This window comes from Cladophialophora immunda (genome assembly GCF_000835495.1).
Source record: "Cladophialophora immunda strain CBS 83496 unplaced genomic scaffold supercont1.3, whole genome shotgun sequence".
Taxonomy (NCBI): domain Eukaryota; kingdom Fungi; phylum Ascomycota; class Eurotiomycetes; order Chaetothyriales; family Herpotrichiellaceae; genus Cladophialophora; species Cladophialophora immunda.
The window spans coordinates 5,869,360-5,890,845 of NW_015622543.1; the positions used below are offsets into that span (position 1 = coordinate 5,869,360).

At 53.4% G+C, this 21,486-nt stretch overlaps 13 protein-coding genes across 15 annotated transcripts; 6 read left to right on the forward strand and 7 right to left on the reverse strand.

The window, feature by feature from the left end:
* The first annotated feature begins 235 nt into the window (after window positions 1-235).
* Window positions 236-2,415, forward strand: PV07_06366 (uncharacterized protein). The gene is made up of 2 exons (XM_016393335.1): window positions 236-696; window positions 745-2,415. Exons 1-2 carry the CDS (start codon window positions 553-555, stop codon window positions 2,134-2,136), a joined length of 1,536 nt encoding a protein of 511 aa, XP_016250854.1. The 5' UTR covers window positions 236-552; the 3' UTR covers window positions 2,137-2,415.
* Window positions 2,239-3,670, reverse strand: PV07_06367 (60S ribosomal protein L11). The gene is made up of 2 exons (XM_016393336.1): window positions 3,426-3,670; window positions 2,239-3,367 (listed from the first exon to the last, which is right to left on the reverse strand). The coding sequence occupies exons 1-2, from the start codon at window positions 3,574-3,576 to the stop codon at window positions 2,991-2,993; spliced, it is 528 nt and encodes a 175-aa protein (XP_016250855.1). The 5' UTR covers window positions 3,577-3,670; the 3' UTR covers window positions 2,239-2,990.
* Window positions 3,671-3,806: 136 nt separating this feature from the next.
* PV07_06368 (uncharacterized protein) lies at window positions 3,807-5,648 on the forward strand. The gene is made up of 4 exons (XM_016393337.1): window positions 3,807-4,050; window positions 4,107-4,115; window positions 4,178-4,249; window positions 4,343-5,648. The coding sequence occupies exons 1-4, from the start codon at window positions 4,027-4,029 to the stop codon at window positions 4,949-4,951; spliced, it is 714 nt and encodes a 237-aa protein (XP_016250856.1). The 5' UTR covers window positions 3,807-4,026; the 3' UTR covers window positions 4,952-5,648.
* A 29-nt stretch (window positions 5,649-5,677) lies between these two features.
* On the reverse strand, window positions 5,678-6,127 carry PV07_06369 (uncharacterized protein; the record flags this gene model as incomplete). Its single annotated transcript, XM_016393338.1, has 1 exon — window positions 5,678-6,127. One exon carries the CDS (start codon window positions 6,125-6,127, stop codon window positions 5,678-5,680), a length of 450 nt encoding a protein of 149 aa, XP_016250857.1.
* Window positions 6,128-7,040: 913 nt separating this feature from the next.
* PV07_06370 (uncharacterized protein) lies at window positions 7,041-7,736 on the reverse strand (the record flags this gene model as incomplete). Its single annotated transcript, XM_016393339.1, has 1 exon — window positions 7,041-7,736. One exon carries the CDS (start codon window positions 7,734-7,736, stop codon window positions 7,041-7,043), a length of 696 nt encoding a protein of 231 aa, XP_016250858.1.
* Window positions 7,737-8,975: 1,239 nt separating this feature from the next.
* PV07_06371 (uncharacterized protein) lies at window positions 8,976-10,059 on the forward strand. The gene is made up of 2 exons (XM_016393340.1): window positions 8,976-9,200; window positions 9,255-10,059. The coding sequence occupies exons 1-2, from the start codon at window positions 9,018-9,020 to the stop codon at window positions 9,738-9,740; spliced, it is 669 nt and encodes a 222-aa protein (XP_016250859.1). The 5' UTR covers window positions 8,976-9,017; the 3' UTR covers window positions 9,741-10,059.
* On the reverse strand, window positions 9,668-10,856 carry PV07_06372 (uncharacterized protein). The gene is made up of 3 exons (XM_016393341.1): window positions 10,684-10,856; window positions 10,111-10,415; window positions 9,668-10,059 (listed from the first exon to the last, which is right to left on the reverse strand). The coding sequence occupies exons 1-3, from the start codon at window positions 10,699-10,701 to the stop codon at window positions 9,897-9,899; spliced, it is 486 nt and encodes a 161-aa protein (XP_016250860.1). The 5' UTR covers window positions 10,702-10,856; the 3' UTR covers window positions 9,668-9,896.
* Window positions 10,857-11,101: 245 nt separating this feature from the next.
* Window positions 11,102-12,761, forward strand: PV07_06373 (uncharacterized protein). The gene has a single exon (XM_016393342.1). The coding sequence runs from the start codon at window positions 11,185-11,187 to the stop codon at window positions 12,475-12,477; it is 1,293 nt and encodes a 430-aa protein (XP_016250861.1). The 5' UTR covers window positions 11,102-11,184; the 3' UTR covers window positions 12,478-12,761.
* On the reverse strand, window positions 12,568-14,466 carry PV07_06374 (branched-chain amino acid aminotransferase). The gene is made up of 2 exons (XM_016393343.1): window positions 14,054-14,466; window positions 12,568-13,951 (listed from the first exon to the last, which is right to left on the reverse strand). The coding sequence occupies exons 1-2, from the start codon at window positions 14,088-14,090 to the stop codon at window positions 12,849-12,851; spliced, it is 1,140 nt and encodes a 379-aa protein (XP_016250862.1). The 5' UTR covers window positions 14,091-14,466; the 3' UTR covers window positions 12,568-12,848.
* Window positions 14,467-14,844: 378 nt separating this feature from the next.
* On the forward strand, window positions 14,845-15,507 carry PV07_06375 (uncharacterized protein; the record flags this gene model as incomplete). The annotated part of the gene is made up of 1 exon (XM_016393344.1): window positions 14,845-15,507. The coding sequence occupies one exon, from the start codon at window positions 14,845-14,847 to the stop codon at window positions 15,505-15,507; it is 663 nt and encodes a 220-aa protein (XP_016250863.1).
* A 112-nt stretch (window positions 15,508-15,619) lies between these two features.
* Window positions 15,620-15,997, reverse strand: PV07_06376 (uncharacterized protein; the record flags this gene model as incomplete). The annotated part of the gene is made up of 1 exon (XM_016393345.1): window positions 15,620-15,997. One exon carries the CDS (start codon window positions 15,995-15,997, stop codon window positions 15,620-15,622), a length of 378 nt encoding a protein of 125 aa, XP_016250864.1.
* Window positions 15,998-17,048: 1,051 nt separating this feature from the next.
* PV07_06377 (uncharacterized protein) lies at window positions 17,049-18,341 on the forward strand (the record flags this gene model as incomplete). The annotated part of the gene is made up of 1 exon (XM_016393346.1): window positions 17,049-18,341. The coding sequence occupies one exon, from the start codon at window positions 17,049-17,051 to the stop codon at window positions 18,339-18,341; it is 1,293 nt and encodes a 430-aa protein (XP_016250865.1).
* Window positions 18,342-18,725: 384 nt separating this feature from the next.
* On the reverse strand, window positions 18,726-21,100 carry PV07_06378. Of its 3 annotated transcripts, XM_016393348.1 has the most exons (6): window positions 20,786-21,100; window positions 20,271-20,730; window positions 20,124-20,207; window positions 19,935-20,023; window positions 19,722-19,872; window positions 18,726-19,640 (listed from the first exon to the last, which is right to left on the reverse strand). In XM_016393348.1, exons 2-6 carry the CDS (start codon window positions 20,403-20,405, stop codon window positions 18,948-18,950), a joined length of 1,152 nt encoding a protein of 383 aa, XP_016250867.1. In that variant the 5' UTR covers window positions 20,406-20,730; window positions 20,786-21,100; the 3' UTR covers window positions 18,726-18,947. The 3 variants fall into 3 exon arrangements, with proteins under 3 accessions (XP_016250867.1, XP_016250868.1, XP_016250866.1); XM_016393349.1 differs by having other exon boundaries at window positions 19,935-20,207; XM_016393347.1 differs by having other exon boundaries at window positions 20,271-21,100.
* Between the last annotated feature and the right edge of the window lie 386 nt (window positions 21,101-21,486).

A 21,486-nucleotide genomic window follows, 5' to 3' on the forward strand; every position in this document is an offset into this window, starting at 1 on the left:
TGCGTGTCTCAGCATCTTTTGGCCCTCACAGGCCCTGGAGGGGCCACAGCCTACCGCCTATCCGACCCTACCACGGCCCACTACAGGCCCTGGATGGAAGCTGGGCCAATCCGCCGGGGCTTTGCCCTGGGTGGATGAGCACAAACCTGCCACTCGCCTCCACCACTGGAGGCTGACGGCATGCGCTACTTCGCTGCACCAAGCTTCTGCCAACTCCAAAGGTTCCTCGAGGCCGCCCACTGCCACAAGCTGAGAAACCTCAACGAATCTCACCACACTTTTTGTATATGCATACGTATGCTTGAGCCCATTATCTCTACTCCAATCTCCCTATAGTGCATTGTCACCTTGCCTGTATCACCATTCACGATTCTGTCTATGAGAAAATTCTCCATTTGACAGCTTGTACGAATCTGCTGTAAATCCTCCGAACTTGCCATATTACGAGTACATTCTTGTCCAACTTTTGCCAACTTGATCAAATGTCCCGATAACAAAGCCTCAACGCTCACTTCCACACGATTTGACTTTCTCCCACCACCAGCCACTGCCATGGCAGTTAGCTCACCTATACAGGTGCTGGACAAACACAGCATACAAGTTAATCGACTATCACCGAGGCAGGGGCCACCGAAAGATGGAGGCGGCGGCGGCGGCGGCGGCGGAGGGATGGGTGGAAGTGCTGTAATAGTTGGTGTGAGTATCCTGGACGTTTGCTGTGAGAATGCTGTCTGACGGCTTCAGATAATTGCTGGCGTCGTATTCTTCCTCGTTGCTTGCGTGGTCTTTTACACGATGCTGCGGAGATGGAGGGTACAAGGCAAGAAGCCCACGTATATTCCCACGAAATTCTTGAAGAGCAAATGGCAGACCTGGCAACCCGGCGGAAAATACAAAGCCGTCCGCAACCGAGATCTTTCATCCACGAACACGGCTTACAATGGCAATGACATTGGCAGCGAAGCAGGCACTGGAGCGGGAGTTGATCGCAACACCAGCGTGCGCAGTGTTATAACACTTCCGGCATATTCAAGGACGCCAAAGGACACCGAACAAGTCATCGGGCGAGAAGGCGAAAGAGGTGGCATGGACACGGTTGTGGAATTCCCGGAGACGGTCGAAGAGGAAGAAACACGCCGAGAAGACCAGATGGAGTCATTGTACCAAATCCGATTGGCCCGCCGCCGCGAAATTGCAGAACGAGAAGAACGTCGGCGGGAGCGAAGAGAAGCTCGCGAGAGGGGAGATACGGCTCGATTGGAGGAGCTGCGGCGAGAGTCCCGTCAGCGTGCAAACGAAAGTACTACTTCCCTCAATGGCGGCGTGAGTGTATCCGCAGCCACGTTGATTGCCGAACATCAGTCTCGCGGACGAGAACGAAGGGTATCGAGCGTTGCATATGCTTCACTAGGTGAGGTACGACATGACGGTACGCGGATTCGAGCAAATAGCAATGACTCTGAGCGAGGTGGGCTGTTAAGTGGAGCAGCCCCTATGGGTGAAGCCGAAGGACGCTCTCGTCTTCTGTCGGATGCTACATCGATGCACAGCCGTGACCGCTCGATTAGCGCTGTGAGTGTATCAACGATGGGCTCTGACTTGGAACCTCAGCCCACGCCGGGCTCAACCATTCCAGACGACAGTAACCGACGGCAAAGTGACGAGCCCCAAAGCGGCGGTACGTCCAACTCTTCCCCCACCGCCAATAGATTCACGCCTGATGAAAGCACCGGATCAGACGACATTGGGGAATCACGCATCCCGCTGCCTTCAGACATTGGTGATGTACATCGGCCACCCGATTACGAGTTCTTAGACTGGGGCGATGCTCCTTCGTACGAGGCCGCCGTCGCTCGTCGTGCAGCAAGCAATGCCAGTCGTGCTGCAGGTATTCCCAGCAGGGCTCCCACGAACGCAAGCATTGCACCTCAACTTCCACAGCTCAATCTTCCTAGGATCAGTGTCTCCGGGGCCACGGAACCTAATACCCCTGTGTCGCCGGTAGTGCAAGCCGCTCCTGTATCGAATACTGAAGACACGCCCGTCTCGCCTGTGGCAACAACAAGCATCCATACAGTGATAGAGCACCCAAGAGAGGACACGAATTCCAATCCTGCAGGTGGTCATCAGAATTGAGTATTCTATGCATAAGATGATGGACGATGTTCTTGGTACAGAGCGGATCCACACGCAAAATTGGGTAACAAAGGTCTGTGATGGAAAATGTGAGCATGAAAATTTATGATGGGATGTCTTATTTCGGAACATGTACCGCAATGCATGGAAGCACGGCGCCGGGGTATCTTCCGTCTATTCGACGTGGGAAGTCTTGAGGGTAGCAATCAATCTAGCGATCCTCTTCAATTTGAACATAGGTGTTCTCATACTGAAGCAATGCCACATCTTCCGGTTCGATTTAGTGCTAAATCCTCGTTTTTCCTTTTGTCTTAAGACTCTCATTAAGCCTACTTCTCTTGTCGTGTATGATATCAGGCTGGACTATTCCTCAATGATCATATGTCACGCTAAGTGGACAAGGGCAACGAGTTTGTAGAAGGAAACAGCATCGTCCGCCCAAGAGCACCAGCCTGCGATAGGCATGATTCAGGGTCAACAGAGAGAGCGGGAAGGCTGTTAAGGTCCAGGGGCGACGGAAAAGCTCAGAGGACATTCATAGACTTTTCTTCCCATTTCAGTAATGCTATGAAGGGTGGTCAACGAGGCCCTCTCATGGAAAGGTGTTCGGGGGTTTGTCTTTGATGTTGACCTGATCTGTCTGAATCTGTTGATTCAACATCCGGGGCGGGTAGGATGCTCCAGACTGGACGATGTTGACAGCCAATCTCGACGGTCTGCTCTCCTGTGGGATGACTGCCGACGACGACGACTCAGGCACGTCTTGCCTTGTTGTCGAAAGCACACCTCCGCCCGGGTTGACTAACTTTTCATTGCTCCGTCGGCGCCCAACATCGAGTTCCTCCATTTACCATCTACCGCACAATACCCTCGAATCTCGTCTTGAACCACTTGATCGAATCATCTTTGGAAACCTGGTGGCTGCGTCCCACCTTGCTCTTGCAACGTCTTCTCCTGGCAACTCTCGCGCCGGGTCTGCCCATGCAGCAGTAGAAATCCATTCCGTAAATCCCAATCGCCGGATCATACTTGATTCCCAGATCGATGTGCTCGGAGATGCCGAATCCGAAGTTTCCGGTCTCGCTGAAGTTCTTCTTCCTCAACTCGTATTCCTTGACTTTCAGGCCGCGTTCGAGGATTTCTTCGGCTTTGGGCCCACGGACGGTGACGTGGACGGCGATCTTTTCGTTACGACGGATACCGAAAGACCGGACGGTGTAACGGGCTTTGCCTGCACAAGACTCGTTAGAACAATGGAGAAGGGGTTCAGCCGAAGATCCAAGGCGTACTGTAGACAGGAGTTTGACCCGACAGTTGTTCCAACACCTTCGCAGCACGGGTGAGACGATCACCGGACTCGCCGACCGAAATGTTCAGCACCAGCTTGTCAATGCGCAGATCGCGCATGGGATTTGAGCTCTTGTCGTTGCCTTCCGCCATTTTGTCAGAAAATGGTGGTGTTAACGATTGCGACAGAGTGCAAGTTTCGACAGGTTCGTGGTGCTGGGGAGTTGATGAAAAGCGAGAGGGCCCCAATTGACGGTTTGTTCGAAATTCTGGTGGTGCGGCCGTGGGTTGTGGCTTGGCGCTGCCAAGAACCAGAAAGTCCGACTAAACTGCATTCGGAGCTGCGGCACCAATTTTTGTACGGAGAGTATGCTGAAGTCTCGCGACCACCTTCAATTGCACGGGATCACATCAAACATACTACCAGTTCGGGCCTGCTTCGCTTCCTTTGCTACAGAAGCGCTGCAGCCATCGTCTGGCAGGTGCAGTTGAGCTGAGGCTCTAAACTTTGCACGAATCTATTTTTGAACCACAATCCAAACAGCCTCTACGTAGCCACTGTGAAAGAAGGTCAAGTCGCATTCGTGCGCAACGTCAGGCAAGATGGCGAACAAGCAGGGGAAGATGGTAACTATTGACCGCTTTATTTCATTCCTCATGATCGACGGCTAACTCACGCCTAGCAAAACTTGGTATACTCGACCTTTCCCACCATGACTTACGAGAACCACACTTTCTGACTATAGTAAACAAGATCAACTACCGTATGCGTGTGACCATGAACGACGGTCGTCAGATGACTGGTCAAATGCTTGCGTTCGATAAAGTGAGTTGTCGCGCTCAACCCCTCCACCAAATCATCCTTGAACCTCCCTTACTTGGACCGATCAAGCCGCTCACATTCTATCCTTGGTAACAGCACATGAACCTCGTCCTCGCGGACACCGAAGAATTCCGCAAAGTCAAACGCAAACAGGCCAAACCCTCCGCTCCAGCAGCACCGGGCTCTGCAGCTGCGACTGTCGAGACCGAAGAGAAACGAACGCTGGGCCTTGTGATTCTCAGAGGAACGAATATCGTGAGCTGTTCGGTGGAAGGACCTCCTCCATCGGATCCTAGCGCTAGGTTGGGACAATCTGCTCCGGGAGGGGCACCAACAACTCTTCAGGCTGGTACGGGTATCTCGAGACCGGCTGGCAGAGGTCTTCCGATCGGGCTGGGCGGTCCCGTGGCGGGCGTCGGGATGGGTGGACCGCCTCCTCCGGGGGGAGTGCCACCTGGAGGCTTTGGATTCCCTCCGCAACCGCCAGCGGGATTTCCAGGCGGAGCGCCGCCACCTGGGTTCGCTGGAGCTGGAAGAGGTGGACTACCTGGACCCCCAGGAGGGCCACCGCCTGGTTTTGGAGCCCCTCCTCCTGGGTTTGGAGGACCACCTGGAGGACCACCAGCAGGTATGCCCCCGGGATTTCAAGGAGGCCCACCAGGCCCGGGAAGAGGGTTCCCGCCTCCGGGATTTGGAGGAAGGTAAATATGGGTATGCAATAGAGAGCAGGAAATCGATGGATAAAAGTTTCGCGCTCGTGCTTGGTCGACGAACCAAAGCCAAACCGGACCACCATATCGTTTCAAGGGACCAGGGATGCAAAATATGAAGGATGGTCAACACTGCACCTGCACAGAAGCGGTCCACAGCAAAGCCGGCAGATTCAAAGTGTCCGGTAGCTTCGTGGTTTCACCAGTCACCCATGTTGCCGTTGGCTGCATCCTACGACAGCGATCCGTTGAGGCTAAGTGATTGAACTCGTCATGTGGCGGTCCTGGTTTGAAAACAGCGGGTAAGATACAAACCCATAAAATGACAAATGCGAGCAGGACACAACAACCCGAGAAGGGAGGAGGTAAAGTCCGGGACACCCAGTCCATCTATGATGACAGCTGCATGTCAAGTCCTGCAGCAGTCAGCAAGGAGCTTGCACAGAAGAAACGCGGGATGTTTAATTGAGGTAGCCCCCCAGGAGCGAGCAGTCGCATGCTTTACAGAAGAAAGCAACGAATGATAAATAACAAAGCGAAAATATCTTCCGTTCCGACAGTACGGATGTATTCATTGCGGCCTTGACCACTAGAAAAGGAATCATGCCATGGTAGAGACCATTATCGTACTCGGGCCCTCTTCTACATACAATGGACAATAGCATCCACCTACCGCCCCAACATGCTGGAGCTAGAATTTCCAAGGCCTCGCTCGATCTCATCAGTCTCTGCTCCCGCCAGCCTCTCGAATCTTTCCCTTCAACTCACTAATGATTCTCTTCTCCTCCGCTGTCTCGGCCGTCTCTTGATTCCTGACCTCTTTCACCCGTGCCTCATAGCCCTTCAAAGCCCTCTCGTACAACTTCAGGGCGTCTTCTTTCCTCTCCAGGGCTCGATATGTTGCCCAATTCAACGTCGCACGCAAACTGGAAGGACCTTCAGCGCCAAGCGTCCTCTCAAATCCTTCCGTGACTTTCCTTTGTACTCTGACGGCGCCCTGGAAGCGGTCAAGGTGGAAATATACATCAGACAGGAGATGTAGCGTCTTGTACAACTCGACTTCCCCGCTAGCCCCGAGTGCCTCGAAACCTGCGAGGGCTTTCTTCGCCCATGCCAGCGCGTCCTGATCCCGGCTCGCGGTGTGATACAGAGAGGCAATCTTGCGGACCATCTTGAGCGATTCAAGATGATTGGAGCCGAGTTTTGCAGTTCTAATTTCCAGAACTTGCCTGGCCGTCTTGATCGCGGAGAGAAAGTCTCATTGCCGTTCTTTCGTGCTGCCAATACACATGAGGGCCATGAGTTGCTGTTCATCACTGCCGCAGTGGAGCAGCTTCTCAAGCAAGGGCAGCGCTAAATGGCTGTTGGAAAGCCTCATGTGGCAGGTCGCGATTTCAAAGAGACAGTGGCAGCAGAGGTCTGTAAATTCCTCCTCTTCTTTGCGGCATGATCCTTCAACGGCCTCAAGGGCAGCCGTATAGAGATTGAGTGCTTGCTGGTACTGGTGCTGCCCAAGGCGCAGGTCGGCAAATTTGAACATGATTAACAGTGACTCCAGGTTACTCTAGTCGAGGCGTTGGTGTACCAAGTCAAGTATCTCTTTAAACCCTCTTGCAGAGTCTACTTGACGATAACTCTGCAGGTACACGATGCTCATTTCGTGGAGCACAGTTTCCATGAGCCAATGACCATCCCCTAGCTTAGCTTTGCATTCATCCAGCGTCTTTTGATACAGCTCCAAGGAATCGTCGATTTTGGCTTGTCGAGGATATATCAGCGCCATGCATCTCATCATCAAAAGGCGTTGTTTAGGTGGAACTCTGTCCTCCAACGCAATAATTCGTCGACTCCAGATCAAAGAATCTCAATCATCTCCATGTTGAGGCAAGCGTAGGCCAGTTGACAGGCATTGACGGTCCAATTCCCAGCAGTACCCGAGGATGATCCTTCCTCAAAGGCTATCACCCTTCGGTACAACTGAATTGAAGTAGCCCAGTCTTCAGTCTCCATGCAACATGTTGCCACCTTCTCGGCGGCATTGATAGTTTCTTTGTGATTTGCCCCGTACTCTTCTTCCCGAATAGTCAGAATTTGTCGGTACAATGTGAGAGCCTGAGAATAGTCCTTGAGCCTGAATAACACAATGCGATATTAGCGGTCGTCACTAGCCCGGCAGTCCTGGACCCAGGATTCCGATATTGGATCCCCTCAAGTGCTTGGTTGTAATACTTGATCGCCTCAACTGGCTGGTCAGAATCGAAGTGGGCGGAAGCTAGATCAAGAGCGATGGAGGTTGTCAGAGAATGAACACGGCTGAGACTCTGCTCTCTTCCTTCCAGCGCACGCCGGAGGTGCAGAATGGTCACATTATGTTGTTTCATCTGTTGGTATATAATGCCAATGGTATGTTCCGAATTAAGAGTTGGCGCAAGGTTGGGGCCTAGAGTTGCACGCTTTCGATCCAGGACCTCCTGGTGGAGTTTCAGCGACATCTGAAGCATTGATTTACCCCGATAGACTTCAGCAAGTTTGTACTTTGCCGAAAGGGTAGTGATGTGGTCCTCCCCACATCTCTTCTCGAAACCCTTGATGGCCCTGAGCAGCAAGTCACAGGCAGTATTAGTGTCTCCTCGAGCGTTGTAGATCGATGAAACTGCAACCACGGATGAAAGAGTTCGCGGGTTATCGGCACCGAGTTGCATCTCACGACCAATCAAGGCTTTGTGGTAATGTTCCAAAGCATTGTCGAGGTCGCCCAGCTTCTCGTATGAAGCAGCCATCTGGTGGGATGCGTCTAAAGTCTCCGGATGATTTTGTCTAAACACTTTTGCCCGTCCGGCGACCACCTCTTGAAGCTATCGTATGGCATTTTGGTGCTGGCCATAGCTCGCATATGCCATTGCAAGTTCGCACATTTTTGCAAGCGCCCCAGGATGCGTCCATCCTAGAGCTGCACTCAAATCTTCCAGCTGACGGCGACATCTCCTAATCAGTTCGACGTCACTTTCAACCAGATGTGGGTCGTCCCCACGTTTGGACTTGTCTTCGTTATATGATGGGGTTTCGGTCACTGTGACATCCGGGTTCCCTGTCTCTCGATGGATCGCTTGAACTGCAATATGTGCCTGTGGCGCGAGGCAAGTCCCCCCCCCCCCCTTATCTGCTCTGCCTGAGTAGTAACAAAATTAAATCCGGCCAGTGCGTCATCGAAATTTTCCGAGATCGATTCACCTCAGTAGCTTGCAAGCGGGCACTGAGAGCAGGAAGCGATGGGGCTCTGTTTAGCGATTCATATGTTGAGAGGACGGCAAAATATTGGTTTGGAGTTTCGTGATCCTGATCGAATTCCGTACGCGCGACCGTCGGTAGAGGGGCCTACCAGTTGAGAGTGATAAGTCACTTGTCCGCCTCATACCAGCTCAGCCTAATGGGCTGTGTCCTTAACGCGGACAGCCTCATCATCACGGGAGGGAAAAGCAGAGGAAGCATCGGGGGAAGCAGCACAGCCCCTCCACTTTCACGACGCCGTTTCGCAGCGATATGTCCATTGACCAAAAGGGCTCGATTCTGCATGTTGGTCAACATATCCCACCTGCGGACCAAGGCAGACTCGCCTGAGCGGCAGGAAAGAGTGTGTTGGCGTTAGTACTTCTCCTGATTTGGTGGGAAAGCCGTCACCACAGAGCCAAGTTGGGCGTCATTAGTGACTTCGGGACGACTTAGAGGATCTCGGCATCAGCCACACGAGTAGCATTTGCCCGTGATCCGGATGTTCCATGGATAGTTTGTCGAGGAGGGTTTCCTCTGCAGCCTGCTGTGCGTAGCCGTCATTTGGAAAGAACTCGAGGCTTGCTAAATGCTGGAGAGGTAGGGCTTCAGGTCAGTAGCGCTTTTGATCTGTGTGCTTCGCTGTACAACTCTTTGCACATGCGTTTCCCTTGATGGGCTTGGCAAGTTTGACGAGGTTGCCAACAATTTCCGCCTTGACGCAGCGAGGCAGTGGTTTTATGCATATACAAGTGAAATGTTACAAGTAGAAGTCGCATAAATACGCGCAGCAAATGCCTCCGCCAACGAAGCGTCGACGAACAGACCCGACTGTTGTTGAAGAAATTACCTTCGACACGTCTGCGCGCCATGAATACCTGACTGGATTCCACAAGCGCAAGTTGCAAAGAGCTAAGCTGGCGCAGGAGGCAGCGGAGCGGAGAGCAAGGACGGAAAGGGTTGAGGAGCGGAAGAAGGTGAGTCTCTCACCTCATGGAGCCGTTTATCTTTGGTGGACTGACGTTTCCCAGCTGCGAGAACAGCGGAGAGCCGAGCTTGAAAGACATGTGCAGGAGGTTAACGCTCTGCTGAGACCGCCGTCTGATCAAGACGAGGGAGACAACGACGAGGGCGAAGAGAACCCGGAAGAGGAATGGAGTGGTATTTCAGACTCGGAGCCCCATCCGCTCCATCATGAGACGGAATATATCGACGAAGAAAAGTACACCACAGTGACGGTTGAGGCAATGGATGTTTCCAGAGAAGGATTGTCCAGGACGGAGCAGGACCGGAATCAGCATATCCAGCAAAACAGTGGGGAGAACCCAGAAGGGTCAGGAAAGGATCCAGCCGAGGGGCACAAAAGTCAACGGGCAAAAGGTCAACCAAAGGACATAAAGAAGCGAAAAAAGAGGAATTTCCGATACGAGAGCAAAGCGGAAAGGAAAGAGGCACGCACAAAAGAGAAGGCCAAGAATCGGAAACAGGCTCGAGAACGCAGGGGTGATCGACGATAATGCTATTCTGGGTTCTCATTCAAGACTGTCAACGCTCGCCTTCGGGTGTGCCCTTTATCAAATGCCCATGGTATCGTAGGTATGGTCGTGGTCTATGCATTGTGCTCGACCGTGCACTTGCCAAACACAATGGCAACACCAGGTATCTCGCTCACTTTAGATGTTGCCCATGCTTTGCTCCAGCTCCTGCAATTCCTTCTGTAGATCCGCGTACTTCTTGGCCATCTCCTCGTACTTGTTCTCCCACTCGTCGCGTGCTTGCTCCAACGCTTGGACTTTGCGCTCGAAGTGGCCAGCTTTGACATCGGTTTGCCGGAGTCTGGGATGGGATTGTTAGTGGGAGTCATTTGTCGATCATGGTCATGCATACTTATCGTTGGTCTCCCTCAATGTCTTGTCAGCCTGCTCAGCTTCCTCCTCGAGAACTTGGAGTTTTCGCTGAAGAGACTCAGTCTCGCTGCTATGTTGTGCCGACTCGCCGGCAAGCGCCTTCGCTTCCTTGATGCCTTGCTCGAGTTTCTCAACTTCAGCCTCGAGGAGTTGGTTGCGGTGGTTGAGGGAAGTGATCTCTTGTTCTTTTTGGAGGTTGTCTTGTTCGAGAGTCTTGACTTTCTGCTTGAGCTCTTCTGCTTTGGCCGCGTTCTCGTCCGCCTCAATGCGGAGAGAGTTCATTTTCTGTTGGAAATTAGCGAATACGGTCGCCATGATGGGTGGATCGAAGATGGTGATGGACGGGTGAGGAGGATGCGGGATTTGTTAAATCTTGGAGGAACGAGGGATGAAGGTTGGGTCGGGTTGTTTTGAACACGACTGCAGTAGCCAAGTAGAAGTGTGAAGTGATTGACTGTGTTATGGCAGAAGGCAGCCCCAAGTGAATTGCGTGGTGCCTGGCAGGAGCACGAGGGGGGAGGTTGCAGGTGCCGCAGAGGTGATAGGGACATACCTCCTTAATCCGATCCATGGTGAATGTTTTCAAAGGCTGGGGCTTCTTGAATTTAGGGTCTGGCAGAAAGGTAGATAGTAGAGTGTAGATGTGTGTTGACTTGGGTTATAGATAAATGATACTTGTTCGTAGGGAAAGGCTCAACTGGCGGTCACTGATGCATTCGCTAAGAGTCAGCTGCGGGATAGAGGGGGAAGTCATTGATGTTCAAGCCAATGACATGCGGCTTCTAGGGGTGAGGCTGCGTGGGCGTCAGGCTTCGCCGTTTGCGCCTTAGGCCGGTTTCAGGCTCTAACGGTTCGACTGAAGACCGCCTGGGACCGCCAGGAGCCTCCCGGAAGACGTTGCTGGGGGCAACAGCGTCAACAATTCGGCCCCTTCAATCCGCGTGTCTGGCACATGAATCAATCTCCAACACCATCCTGCCACCACCTACCTGTACTTTATTTCCACCGCAGACGATAAGTACGACTATCAGCACCAATCGACAATATAGCGGCCATGGCTAGCATCCTAGCCGCACGAGATCAAGAAAACCTCATCCATGCGCAGCAGACTACGGCCGCTGGGAAGCCGTTGAACCAAAGCACGCGGATCCTACATCCAAAGACACCAGGAAATCTGAAGACTCCTTTTCGACTGGCGAAGAACGACGAAAATCTACTCCCCCATCTCAATGGACCGAAGGCTCTGGATAAGGATGGACCAAGCAAGTTAGACAAGACCACATTCGTTACACCTCTGATTCCACGCAATCGAGCGCCCCTTGGAATCAAGACAACCAACGCGAAAGCTCAAGCTTTTCAGACACCTGCTCCCGCTCCTTTGACGACAAAGCGGCTTGGAACTGGGCAGAAGCATTCCGCAGCTCGTCGCTCAGGCAGGTCTAAGATCGCAGTCGCTCCTTCTGAACCAGTCGACAGTGACTTGGTGAAAAGACCCACGCAAGACCAAGAGCCAGATTTCGGATACGCACCACCGCCACCAGTAGAGCTACCGGATCCTCCAATTGAGTTCGAAGAAGATGTACTACTTACTGAGGAGCTTCGAGCCGGCTACGGAGTGGTATACGCGTATGATTCTCCCAACAATGAGAACGGAGTGTCTATGCGTCTTAAAAAGGAAGAAGAAGAGTGGAAGAGATTCGATGCGGACCGTATGAACAAAAGCCTCAAGGACATGTCCGAACCAGTCTTTCTTGCACCCAGCGAACTAGATGCACGTGTCGACGGCATGATTGCAGCAGGACCAAAGAAGAAGCGACCAGAGCTCTCCAGGGTAGACACCATGCAAGCGAAGTCTGCTGCTGCTGCGCTCTCTGGCTCACGGCCGAACTTGCCTGCTGCTACGAGGAAAACTACTCAGACGTCAGAGCAGAAGAAGAAAGCAGTTCTTCCCATCACGAAAGGCAGGCCACCGACCCTACCCCACCACTTGTCATCATCTCGCACCACTCATACTGCCGTGTCTAAAAATACAATTGGATTTCCCAAAGCAAAGAAGGCCCCCTCCATCATTCCGAGGAGCGCTGAGACCGAGAGAAGCGGAATCGCCTCGAAGCCCATCAAAATCTCGCAAGTATCAATCCATCCACGCGATTTCCGCGATTTATACGGCTCACCCCCCGAGGAAAGCGATATGTGGTTCAGACTCAAGCAGTACGAGTTGCTGGAGCAAGATATGGCTCAGGATGAGGGCGATGATCTCACTAATGACCTCTTCGAAACCGACTTCTTTCCCTTTGGAAACGCAAAGCTCGACAATGAAGACTTCCAACTACCCATACCTGAGTGAACACGATGCTCCACCGGTCCTTGTCACGGGCACAGGGTATACTACTTTGCTGGGGTCTTTTACGACACTCGATGATTCATGATATTGATACCCTTTGATAGATATTGCCAAAAAGAAAATGGAGTGGTCAGCGCACGGACATCTGATTATGGACGTCGGCCACGCATGAGCGAAGAACCCGATTGGCACTGTGTATGGTGGTTGGTCTGTACAGAGAGTGCTTTTGAAACTATTTAATCTTGGAGACGGGCTTTTGTTGCTTGGGCAAACGTAGTTCTACTGTACCTCGCTCCACAATCTGCCCGGGTGTCTCTCTTCCATTGACTTTTGTCGTTGACATCCAGCACAGATATGGCCATCATCTAGCGGCCTCACGGCAACTCATCCACACCGCCGTGGACGCCGCCATTCGTCGCCGCCTTCAGGAACTCCTTGGGCGGCTCCGTGACTTTCATATTCCATCCGAACTGATCCTTGACCTTGCCCATTTGGATACCCTTTAACGTGCTCAATAGCTGTGCACAGACTGGGCCAGGATCTAGTTTCTCATTGACCGGATATTCGAATTTGTCACCCTTGGATTTCATGGTGATGCTCTTGATGGGCACCAGACTCGCTGCGGTGCCGGCAGCCATGATTTCCGTGAATTGAGGAAGCTCGCTATAGTCAATCCGGCGTTTCTCCACGCTGTAGCCGAACAAGTCTTTGGCGATCTGGCAGGCCGATTCCGATGTCACGGACTTGATGACATTTTTTGAGTCGGGCACCACAATCGTCGTCTTGTCCCCGTCTTTCCGTACGCCCAAGAAACCCGAGGTGGAGAACTCGTCGATCTCGCTCCGTGTCTTGCTGTCCAAGTGCAGAGTGATACCGAACCCTTGATTCCGTGCCTTTTCGCTATGCCGCAACACGGGGGCGTAGTTGCCTCCCACCTTAGCACTGCCAGTGCCCTCAGGTGCCGCTCGGTCGAAATCTTCCAAGATCAGTGCATCGACGGCATGCACGCCGTGATATACTCCCGTGGGCATCACAAACACCACGAAGGTATACTCATCCGGGGGATTGAGTCCCAGCTGCGCGCTGGAGCCGAACAACAACGGGCGGATATACATCGCCGCGCCGGTCTCGTGAGGGGGCACAAATTCAGCGTTCAGACCCACGGCCAGATTCACGCACTCCACGAAATGTTCCTCGGGCACAGGGGGGACAGAAATGAACTCGGCAGAGCGTTGCATGCGCAGAGCATTCTGATCGGGACGGAAGATAGCGATCGACCCATCGGGCTGTCGAAAGGCTTTCATGCCCTCATAGCACTGGACACCGTAGTTGAGACCGGGAGCCATGCCATGAATCGACAGATGAGGGGAGGTTACAAAACGTGGTTTGCTCCATTCTGGCTTGGATGAGGAATAGCGGAAGGTGGACTCAATGTGTCCGTTGACCTCGCGGACTTTGAAGCCGACATTGCTCCAGTCTGGCAGACATCGTTAGCGGGGATCTCAGCCATGCTCTGCGCCAAATTGCATTCGTTCAAGGCTGCGTGTCCAGAAGACGACAGAGTGCAAGAGCGGCCTACCAATTGTGCTTACAGGCGGCGGAGGAAAGGGAGCCATTTCGTTGTGAAGTGTGACCGAGGAGGCTCTGAGTGTTCTTTTGTCCCTTCGAGGCTTCCCCAAGGGCAAATAAAGTCAAGTAGAACTCACAATCCTCGTATTCGAGCCTGCAATATACTAGTAATGGGATGAGAATGGGCAGCGTTGGGATCGCAGAGTCACGAAGATGAGTCGACGCCGAGGCTCTGAGCTAAATATAAAAAAATCTTTTCCCACCCGGCAGGACCACCAGTAAGCAGATCTCCGTAGATCTTTCTGCCTCGTGGTGTGTGGTGTGGTGTGGCAATCCAAGAGCGTATCGTACTGTTCCAGGTCAATCAGGAGGGGCGCCGGTGAGACGACTGTTACACTCTTCCAGATTCTTTTTCCCACTCAGTGATTGCGGCGTGGGTGAGCGAGATCGGAGCACGTCTTATATCGAGGATTCTGCTGCTGCTTTAGACTGCGGAGACGAAGGTGACTGGACCCCGGATTTTCCGAGCTTCCCTTCTCGAAGGCGAACAAATCAGTGGTGACTACCGAGTATTTACAAAGGCTTCCAATCTGGTACAGCTAGATCTGAGACATCATCACCTGAGTTCCTCCTGCGCCGACCCTTCTGCGGCCATCTAGCTTCAATCTCGGTTCAATACTTTGCACATCTGTCTTCATCCCATTTTATCTCGGCGTTGCTCTCTTCTCTCCTCCCTCGTATGCGTTGTCGTTGCGTTTTGAGCGAATTTCTATCCCACATTTCCCCCCGTCATCTTCCATCATGCCTCGAGGCCCGCCCCCTGCTATGGTGTTGATCTCCGCCATTGCCCTCTTTATATGGTACATTGTCTGGACTCGCGATCACGAGCGACCCATGACGGCTCTCTCCCACGCCGACCGCTTCCAACACACATTGCAACAGCAACAAGACCTAGCCGATATCCCCAATGTAACAGCCACCCCCGAGACGTTACACGGCGACCACGTTATGGGCAAGCTCGGCAATGAAACCCTCAAAGCAGAACTGGGCCGCGCAGCCTGGAAAGTCCTCCACACTACCATGGCACGATTCCCGGACAAGCCGACGCAAGACGAAAGTGATGCGCTCAAGAGCTACGTCTACCTCTTCGCCCGCCTGTACCCGTGCGGCGAATGTGCAGAGCATTTCCAGCAGATTCTCAAGAAGTATCCTCCACAGACGTCTTCCCGGTCGAGTGCCGCAGCCTGGGCATGCTTCGTGCACAACGTGGTGAATGAAAGCAAGGGCAAACCGGTCTTTGACTGTGCCAACATTGGTGACTTCTATGACTGTGGTTGTGCAGATGATGAAAAAGAAGCACTGGCCAAGGCCGGAGCAAAGAGCGAGGCTATCGCCACCCAGGGACATAATGCGAAGCAGGAGCCCGTCGAGATCGAGGTCGAGGGTGAAACAAGAGGCGGTTGAAAACAATGTTTTATACGTATGGCGGCCCAAGGCATGGACACCATATCTCCTGGGACGCTACCAAGTCAACGCAGATACCCAGCACTCTCATCCTGCATTCCCGTGATCAATGTCACAGTGACGACTCGCAGAGACTGTCACTGATCACTCCGTTGACGCGATGATCACGTCCTTCAATCCTCGTGGCTTCATATCCGCCGTACTGAGTCTCCCGAGCACAGCAGGGGCTTACTTTCTTCATCGTCAATCGATGAAGGAGCCTTCTGCAAATGTTTGGGTCACTGATCTTGATCTTGGTCGGAGTCAATGGTGGTGCCAAGGGATCATCGTCGATTGAATGCCTGGTGGACGGCGAAGTTGGCGTCGGAGGTTCTGAGACCTGCTCCTTGCTGAAGGGGTCGATTGTGCGAAAACCCACGTCGATAAAGCATCTGCTGGGGACGTACCAAATGTCGTCAATACCCAGTTCTTGTTCTCCGCGGAGGTCCATGTGGATTGAGGCTACGCCACGGTCGCTGCACTTTTTGCACGGGTGTCTAAGGAAGACGTTGTAGTCTCGAACTTGACAGCCACGAACGCTGGGTAAGTTGCACATGGTGTCGCGAAAGCGATGTGTGGCGGGATGCGAGCAGAGGAATAGGTATCGTTTCGTGGTGCACATTGTTGCAGTTGAATTTCTCTCAACTATTTGTATGCGACTTCCTGCAAGCGTACTTGGCTTTCCCAGCACGATCGATGAGGTCTCAAATTGTGAGAGGAGCACCGTGGTGAACCACTGTCTCAGCGGCAGCTCCTTTAATCATTGATATGGGAGAGAGTGTTTCGTTTCGATCGGGTCTCATGCTCAAGTGACGAAGAAAGAAACCACGGCGTGGATTCAAAATTAGCAGCGACACCGACAATGGCTTTGTCCGTTCTTTGTTGAATTCTCTGCTGTACTATACATATTGCGTGAGGATTTTGACGGGGCTGGCTCATCAAACCAAACATCAAACCGATGGAACAAACAAAGACAACACAGAACAAAGACTGTTGCCATCGGGGTTTGGTCCAGATGACATCTCATGTTTGCACCATGAGCTGTGGATGAAGGCTAAATCACTATTATGTTGCTGCTTGTTTATCCAACCTGAATCCATGGAATCATCCCTGCCTAGTATAATTCAATCTGCTACAACCCCGACATGGAGTTTCTAAAGTTCCCACTCGGACTGGGTGACTGATGTGTTGCCTTCTTTGCCACGTTGGATCTAACCGAGACAAGCTCAACGGCTTCAGCGTGGTACAGCACAAATGGCTTGCGCCTGGGCCTGGGTGGCTTTATCTTCGAACATAGGCCACCAGCACGGTTCCGTCCAGCCCGCGTCAGCTGAGGCTGAAGAATGTGGCCCTCCAACCGTTCATGCGGTGCTTTAGAGTTACGAACAGGCTGCTCAGCTAAGAGGGACCTTAAGCATGGGGAATAGAAAACCATCGCCACCCCTGGCCAGAAGACTCTTTGTCCCTCTTTCGCGATCGTCGTTGACAAAGGTCGAACGAAGATGGCAACACCGTCCCTCGTCGACATCGCTACCGAGATCCTGGAAGCAGCCAAAGCACTCCAGCACGGGCTCGATGAGAAATCCCTCTCTCAGCCGTCGTTTGAGGCCACGGGCCCAAGAGACTACCACGACGCCGCGGCGTATCCCGAGATCGTCAGGGCTCGAGCTCGACTCCTCGACGCAAGCCAGTCAATCTTCGCTCTTGCTCGCGGGCCGACCGAGACGCTTCGAGCGCTGGTCAGCACCGATCGAACAAATCTCGTGGTGCTAGGAGCGATCGATCAACTCAAGCTCGCTGAGGCAGTGCCCCTTGACGCGCCCATCGCCGTCGAGACGTTGGCATCAAAGCTTCAGCTCCATCGCGCGCCTTTGCAGCGGATCCTCTGGTATGCCTATAGCTTGCACATGTTCTACGAACCGAAGCCCGGATACGTTGCCCACACAGCGCTGTCTGCCGCCATCCCGTCCTTCTCGCCATACATCCAACTTACGCTCTCCCTCCCTGTGATGTTAGGTGGTATGAAAGTGGGGGACAGTCTTCGAGTTGATTCAGGCGAGAGCGAAGCCAGCAGGCCCGAAATCCCTGTTCACTTGGCTTTCCCACAGCACAAGGACTATTGGCACACAATTCAACAGGAGCCAGACGGGATGGCCAAGTTCAGCGCCGCAATGAGGGTTGTCGGGCAGGCCATCGTGGGTCCCAAGTACACACAGTACACGCAAGGCTTTGACTGGGCGGGCCTGGGCGAGGCGGTGGTCGTGGACATGGGCGGCGGCAACGGCCACATCAGTGTTCCCATTGCGCGGGCGCATCCGAATCTCGAAATAATCGTTCAGGACCTCGAGACCAACGCGGAGCCAGCTAAAGCGGCAATACCAGACGAGCTTCGAGGCCGGGTGACGTTCCAAGCCCAAGATTTCTTCCAGCCCCAGCCGGCGGGATTGGTCCGGTCGCCGCCGACGGTGTACCTCCTCAGCAGAGTCCTGCACGACTGGCCAGACGGCGACTGCGTGAGGATCCTCCAGAACTTGGTCCCGGTCATGGCCAAGGGGAAGACGAAACTGTTCGTTGTCGACCGGGTCCTGCCCGACAAACCCGGTGAGATCCCGGTGCACCAGGAGGCCCTGATGCGGAGCTTGGATCTCCTCATGTACAATCTCGTGGGCGGCAAGGAACGGAGCTTGCAGGAATGGAAGGCCTTGTTCAAGGAGGCCGATGCGAGATTGAAGATTGCGAGGGTGGAGATCCCGCTCAACTCGGATCTGGGGATGTTGGAGGTCGAGCTGGAATAAAGGACTGCAAAGGGGTCTCCTCGGTCGGAGCTGCGTTATCAAGAACGCCGTAGGTGTGAAGGGGCCTGTAGAGGAGATTGGTGGTATTACTCACCACTTGCCGGTATTACGGACGTGTGTTCAGAAGGAAAACGCTACTAGGCTTGTGGACTCTCCTTTTCGTTGAGCTTTCATCCTCCTACCTCCTCGATAAAATGCGACCAGAGCCCAGTTTTTGCTGTTGATGAACTCCAGTCCATGGCCGGGGCGCATTGTGGTCTCCAATAGCCCGTACCAGAACTATACTCTGCGTCCTGAGTGGAGGAGCGGCGGTATAAGTCCATCAACTGAACAGAGGATCTAGTAGAGTGCAGGGGGACATGGCGAGAGCAAGGAAAAGGAATGTACAGACTCTTCGATGCGTTGTCAAATTGCTATAGGTTCTAACTCTCCCTTCCTTGAGACTTTCTCGAAGAGGCTTGCCCTTCCTACCCCGTGATTGAGATCGGAATCACCATTCTCCTCCTCGTCCCCCCTCCAGTTTCGTCATCTTTGTCCGTCTCTTCTACCCAGAATACCCTCCGCTTCCATTCACGGCATCTTCTTCCGCCCCGTGCCTCTCCCTCCCTAATGTCCGGCAGGTTTCTCCGGCGTCGTCCACGCCAAGGGCGCACTTGACGCCAGGATCCAGGTCGTCTTTCCGGTCGCCCTCGGCGACTCCCCCACAAACGTAGACGGGAACCCCGGGCTGAAGTCGGACTGGCTTTCCAGGTACTGGATCTGCTCGTCGGTCAACTTGATCGAGAGCGCCTTGATGTTGGCGTGCAGGTGCTCGACCTTGCGGCCGCCGACGATGGGGAAGACGTTGACCGTCTTCTGCATCACGTAGGCAAGGGCGATGACGCTGAGCGACTCGACCCCGTGCTCCTGGGCGACCTTCTCCAGCGCGGCCGACATCTTTTCCTGTTGAGGCGTCTGGCCGGCCGGGCCGAACATGTGGCGGAGGCCCTCGCCCTGTTTCTTGCGCTCTTCGATCTGCTTCTTGGTCTGGAACTTGCCTCCGCCGAGCACGTCCCACGGTGCCAGCGCCATGCCGAAGTGGCGCGCCATGGGGATGATCTCGCGCTCAAAGTCTCGCTGCATGACGTTCCACTGGCCTTGGTACACGCAGAACGGGGTCTTTCCCTGGGCCCGGGCGTACGTGTTCGCCGCCGAGACGATCCATGCGGGCGTGTCGGAGATTCCCAAATAGAGCACTTTGCCGGATTCCACGAGCAGATGGAGACTGTCCATCACTTCTTCGATGGAGGTTGTCCAATCCTGCTGATTTCAGCCTCCTCGGTTCTCGAAGCAAAGGAGGTCGAATGGAAAATCTCATAAGGGACGTTGTGACAAACTTACCCACCAATGAACGTACAGCAGGTCGATGTAATTGGTCTGCAGCTTCGCAAGAGAATCTCTGATCGAGAGGTGCAGACTCTTCCGAGAGTTTCCAGAGTAGTTGACCGTCTTGCCTTTGCCGAGCTCCCAACTTCGGTAGGGTGTCGTGTACCTTCGTGGAAAGGTGTCAGCGGCTTGTTCTTGTGATAGACGGTATGGGCAAAAGTCACATACTTGGTGGCAATGACCATGAGATCCCGATTCTTCTTCGCTGCCATCCACTCACCAATCCACTTCTCCGATTGTTCATCCTGATAGTTGTTCTAAACAGGGCGGCAAACATCCGGTCAATCGATCAGTTACAGAAACGCAGACACAGACCCGAGCAATTTTGGTCTCATTGAGGAGCTGGAGTGGACGTACAGCGGTGTCGATGAAGTTTCCACCGGCCTCGAAATAGGCATCCAGGAGTTTGAAGGATTGCTCTTTGTTCATGCTGCCCATGCCCTAAGAGACAGCAACATGGCTCGTTAGCCGTGCTCATGGCTGTAACCACAAATGAGAACTCACCGGGCTCCAGGCATCTCCCAGGGACATAGCACCCAAACATAAGGGCGACACCCTGACGCCGGCGGTGGGAGACAGAACCCGATACCGACCCAACTCGGTGGGTGGTTCTGGGGCGGGACCGAAGCGTTCAGTCATGGTTGCAGCGGACTGGGCCCTCTTTCTGAGCGTTTGGGGAGGGAGACTGGCTGGGATTTGGGGATTGATGCGAGCTACTAAGTTGCTGGACGGATGTCGATGGGCCAAGTAAGTGACAGACAAGAGGGCAACCGGTTGTTCTTATACGACTGACCACCCTTCTCGACGTGACGAGGCGAGCACCACCAGACATCCAATCAATCGCAGGCCTCACCACAACGAACCTTCAGGCCTTCGAGCTCCCCCGGGATGGAGGCGGAAGCTCCCCTGTGCCATCTGCAAGGCACTGACGTTTTCCGATCATATCTCCATGTTTCCCGAGCATCTCTGCTGCATTAGCGAAATGCTCGAGAGCGAGAGACCCGCATGCTTAGACTTACGAGTAGTTACTCCCACAGCAAGCTGAAGTTTTGATCGGCTCTTGTCTAGCCCAAAGGTGTAAAGCTCTCTGCCGAGTCAGTCTCGCACGGGCACTCCGCTCTTTCGATGGACACCACCCTTCGCCATGCCGGGGTCCGCTTTGTGGGTGTGAGTGTGGCTTTGATTTGGGCTGGTCCACGGTCGGCCGAACGCGGCCAAGACGAGCCCAATGAATGTTGAGCTACTGTACGAGGTAGTGGTGGCGAGAGTCACGGGTGACATTTAGCCAAACGGGCAGAGAGAGATCGGTGGAATTAGCTGGAGATAAGAAAGACTGTGCAGAACTGATTCCATGATCAAATTACTGCGCACAGATACTCAGAGCTTGACCTTGTATAGCCCAACGCCGCCAGCACGTCTTTCGGATGAATGCGGTGATTGAGTCCACCACCCAGGCAATGCAACACCCTAGCGTTGCAACACGCGTTTTATTCCACCCCACCACCAGACCATCTCAATCAAACCAACTACCACTCAACCAATTCACCATTAATTACGCGTAAATGGCCTCAAATCGAGAGATCAGAATCCAACAGGCTATTCAAGACTTTGAAACACGCAAAATATCCCTCAATTCGCGCGGCTGCGGCCGCAAACGACGTCAACTACGCCACGTTAAGTCGCAGACTAAGAGGCACTCAATCGGCTACGCTCGCCCACG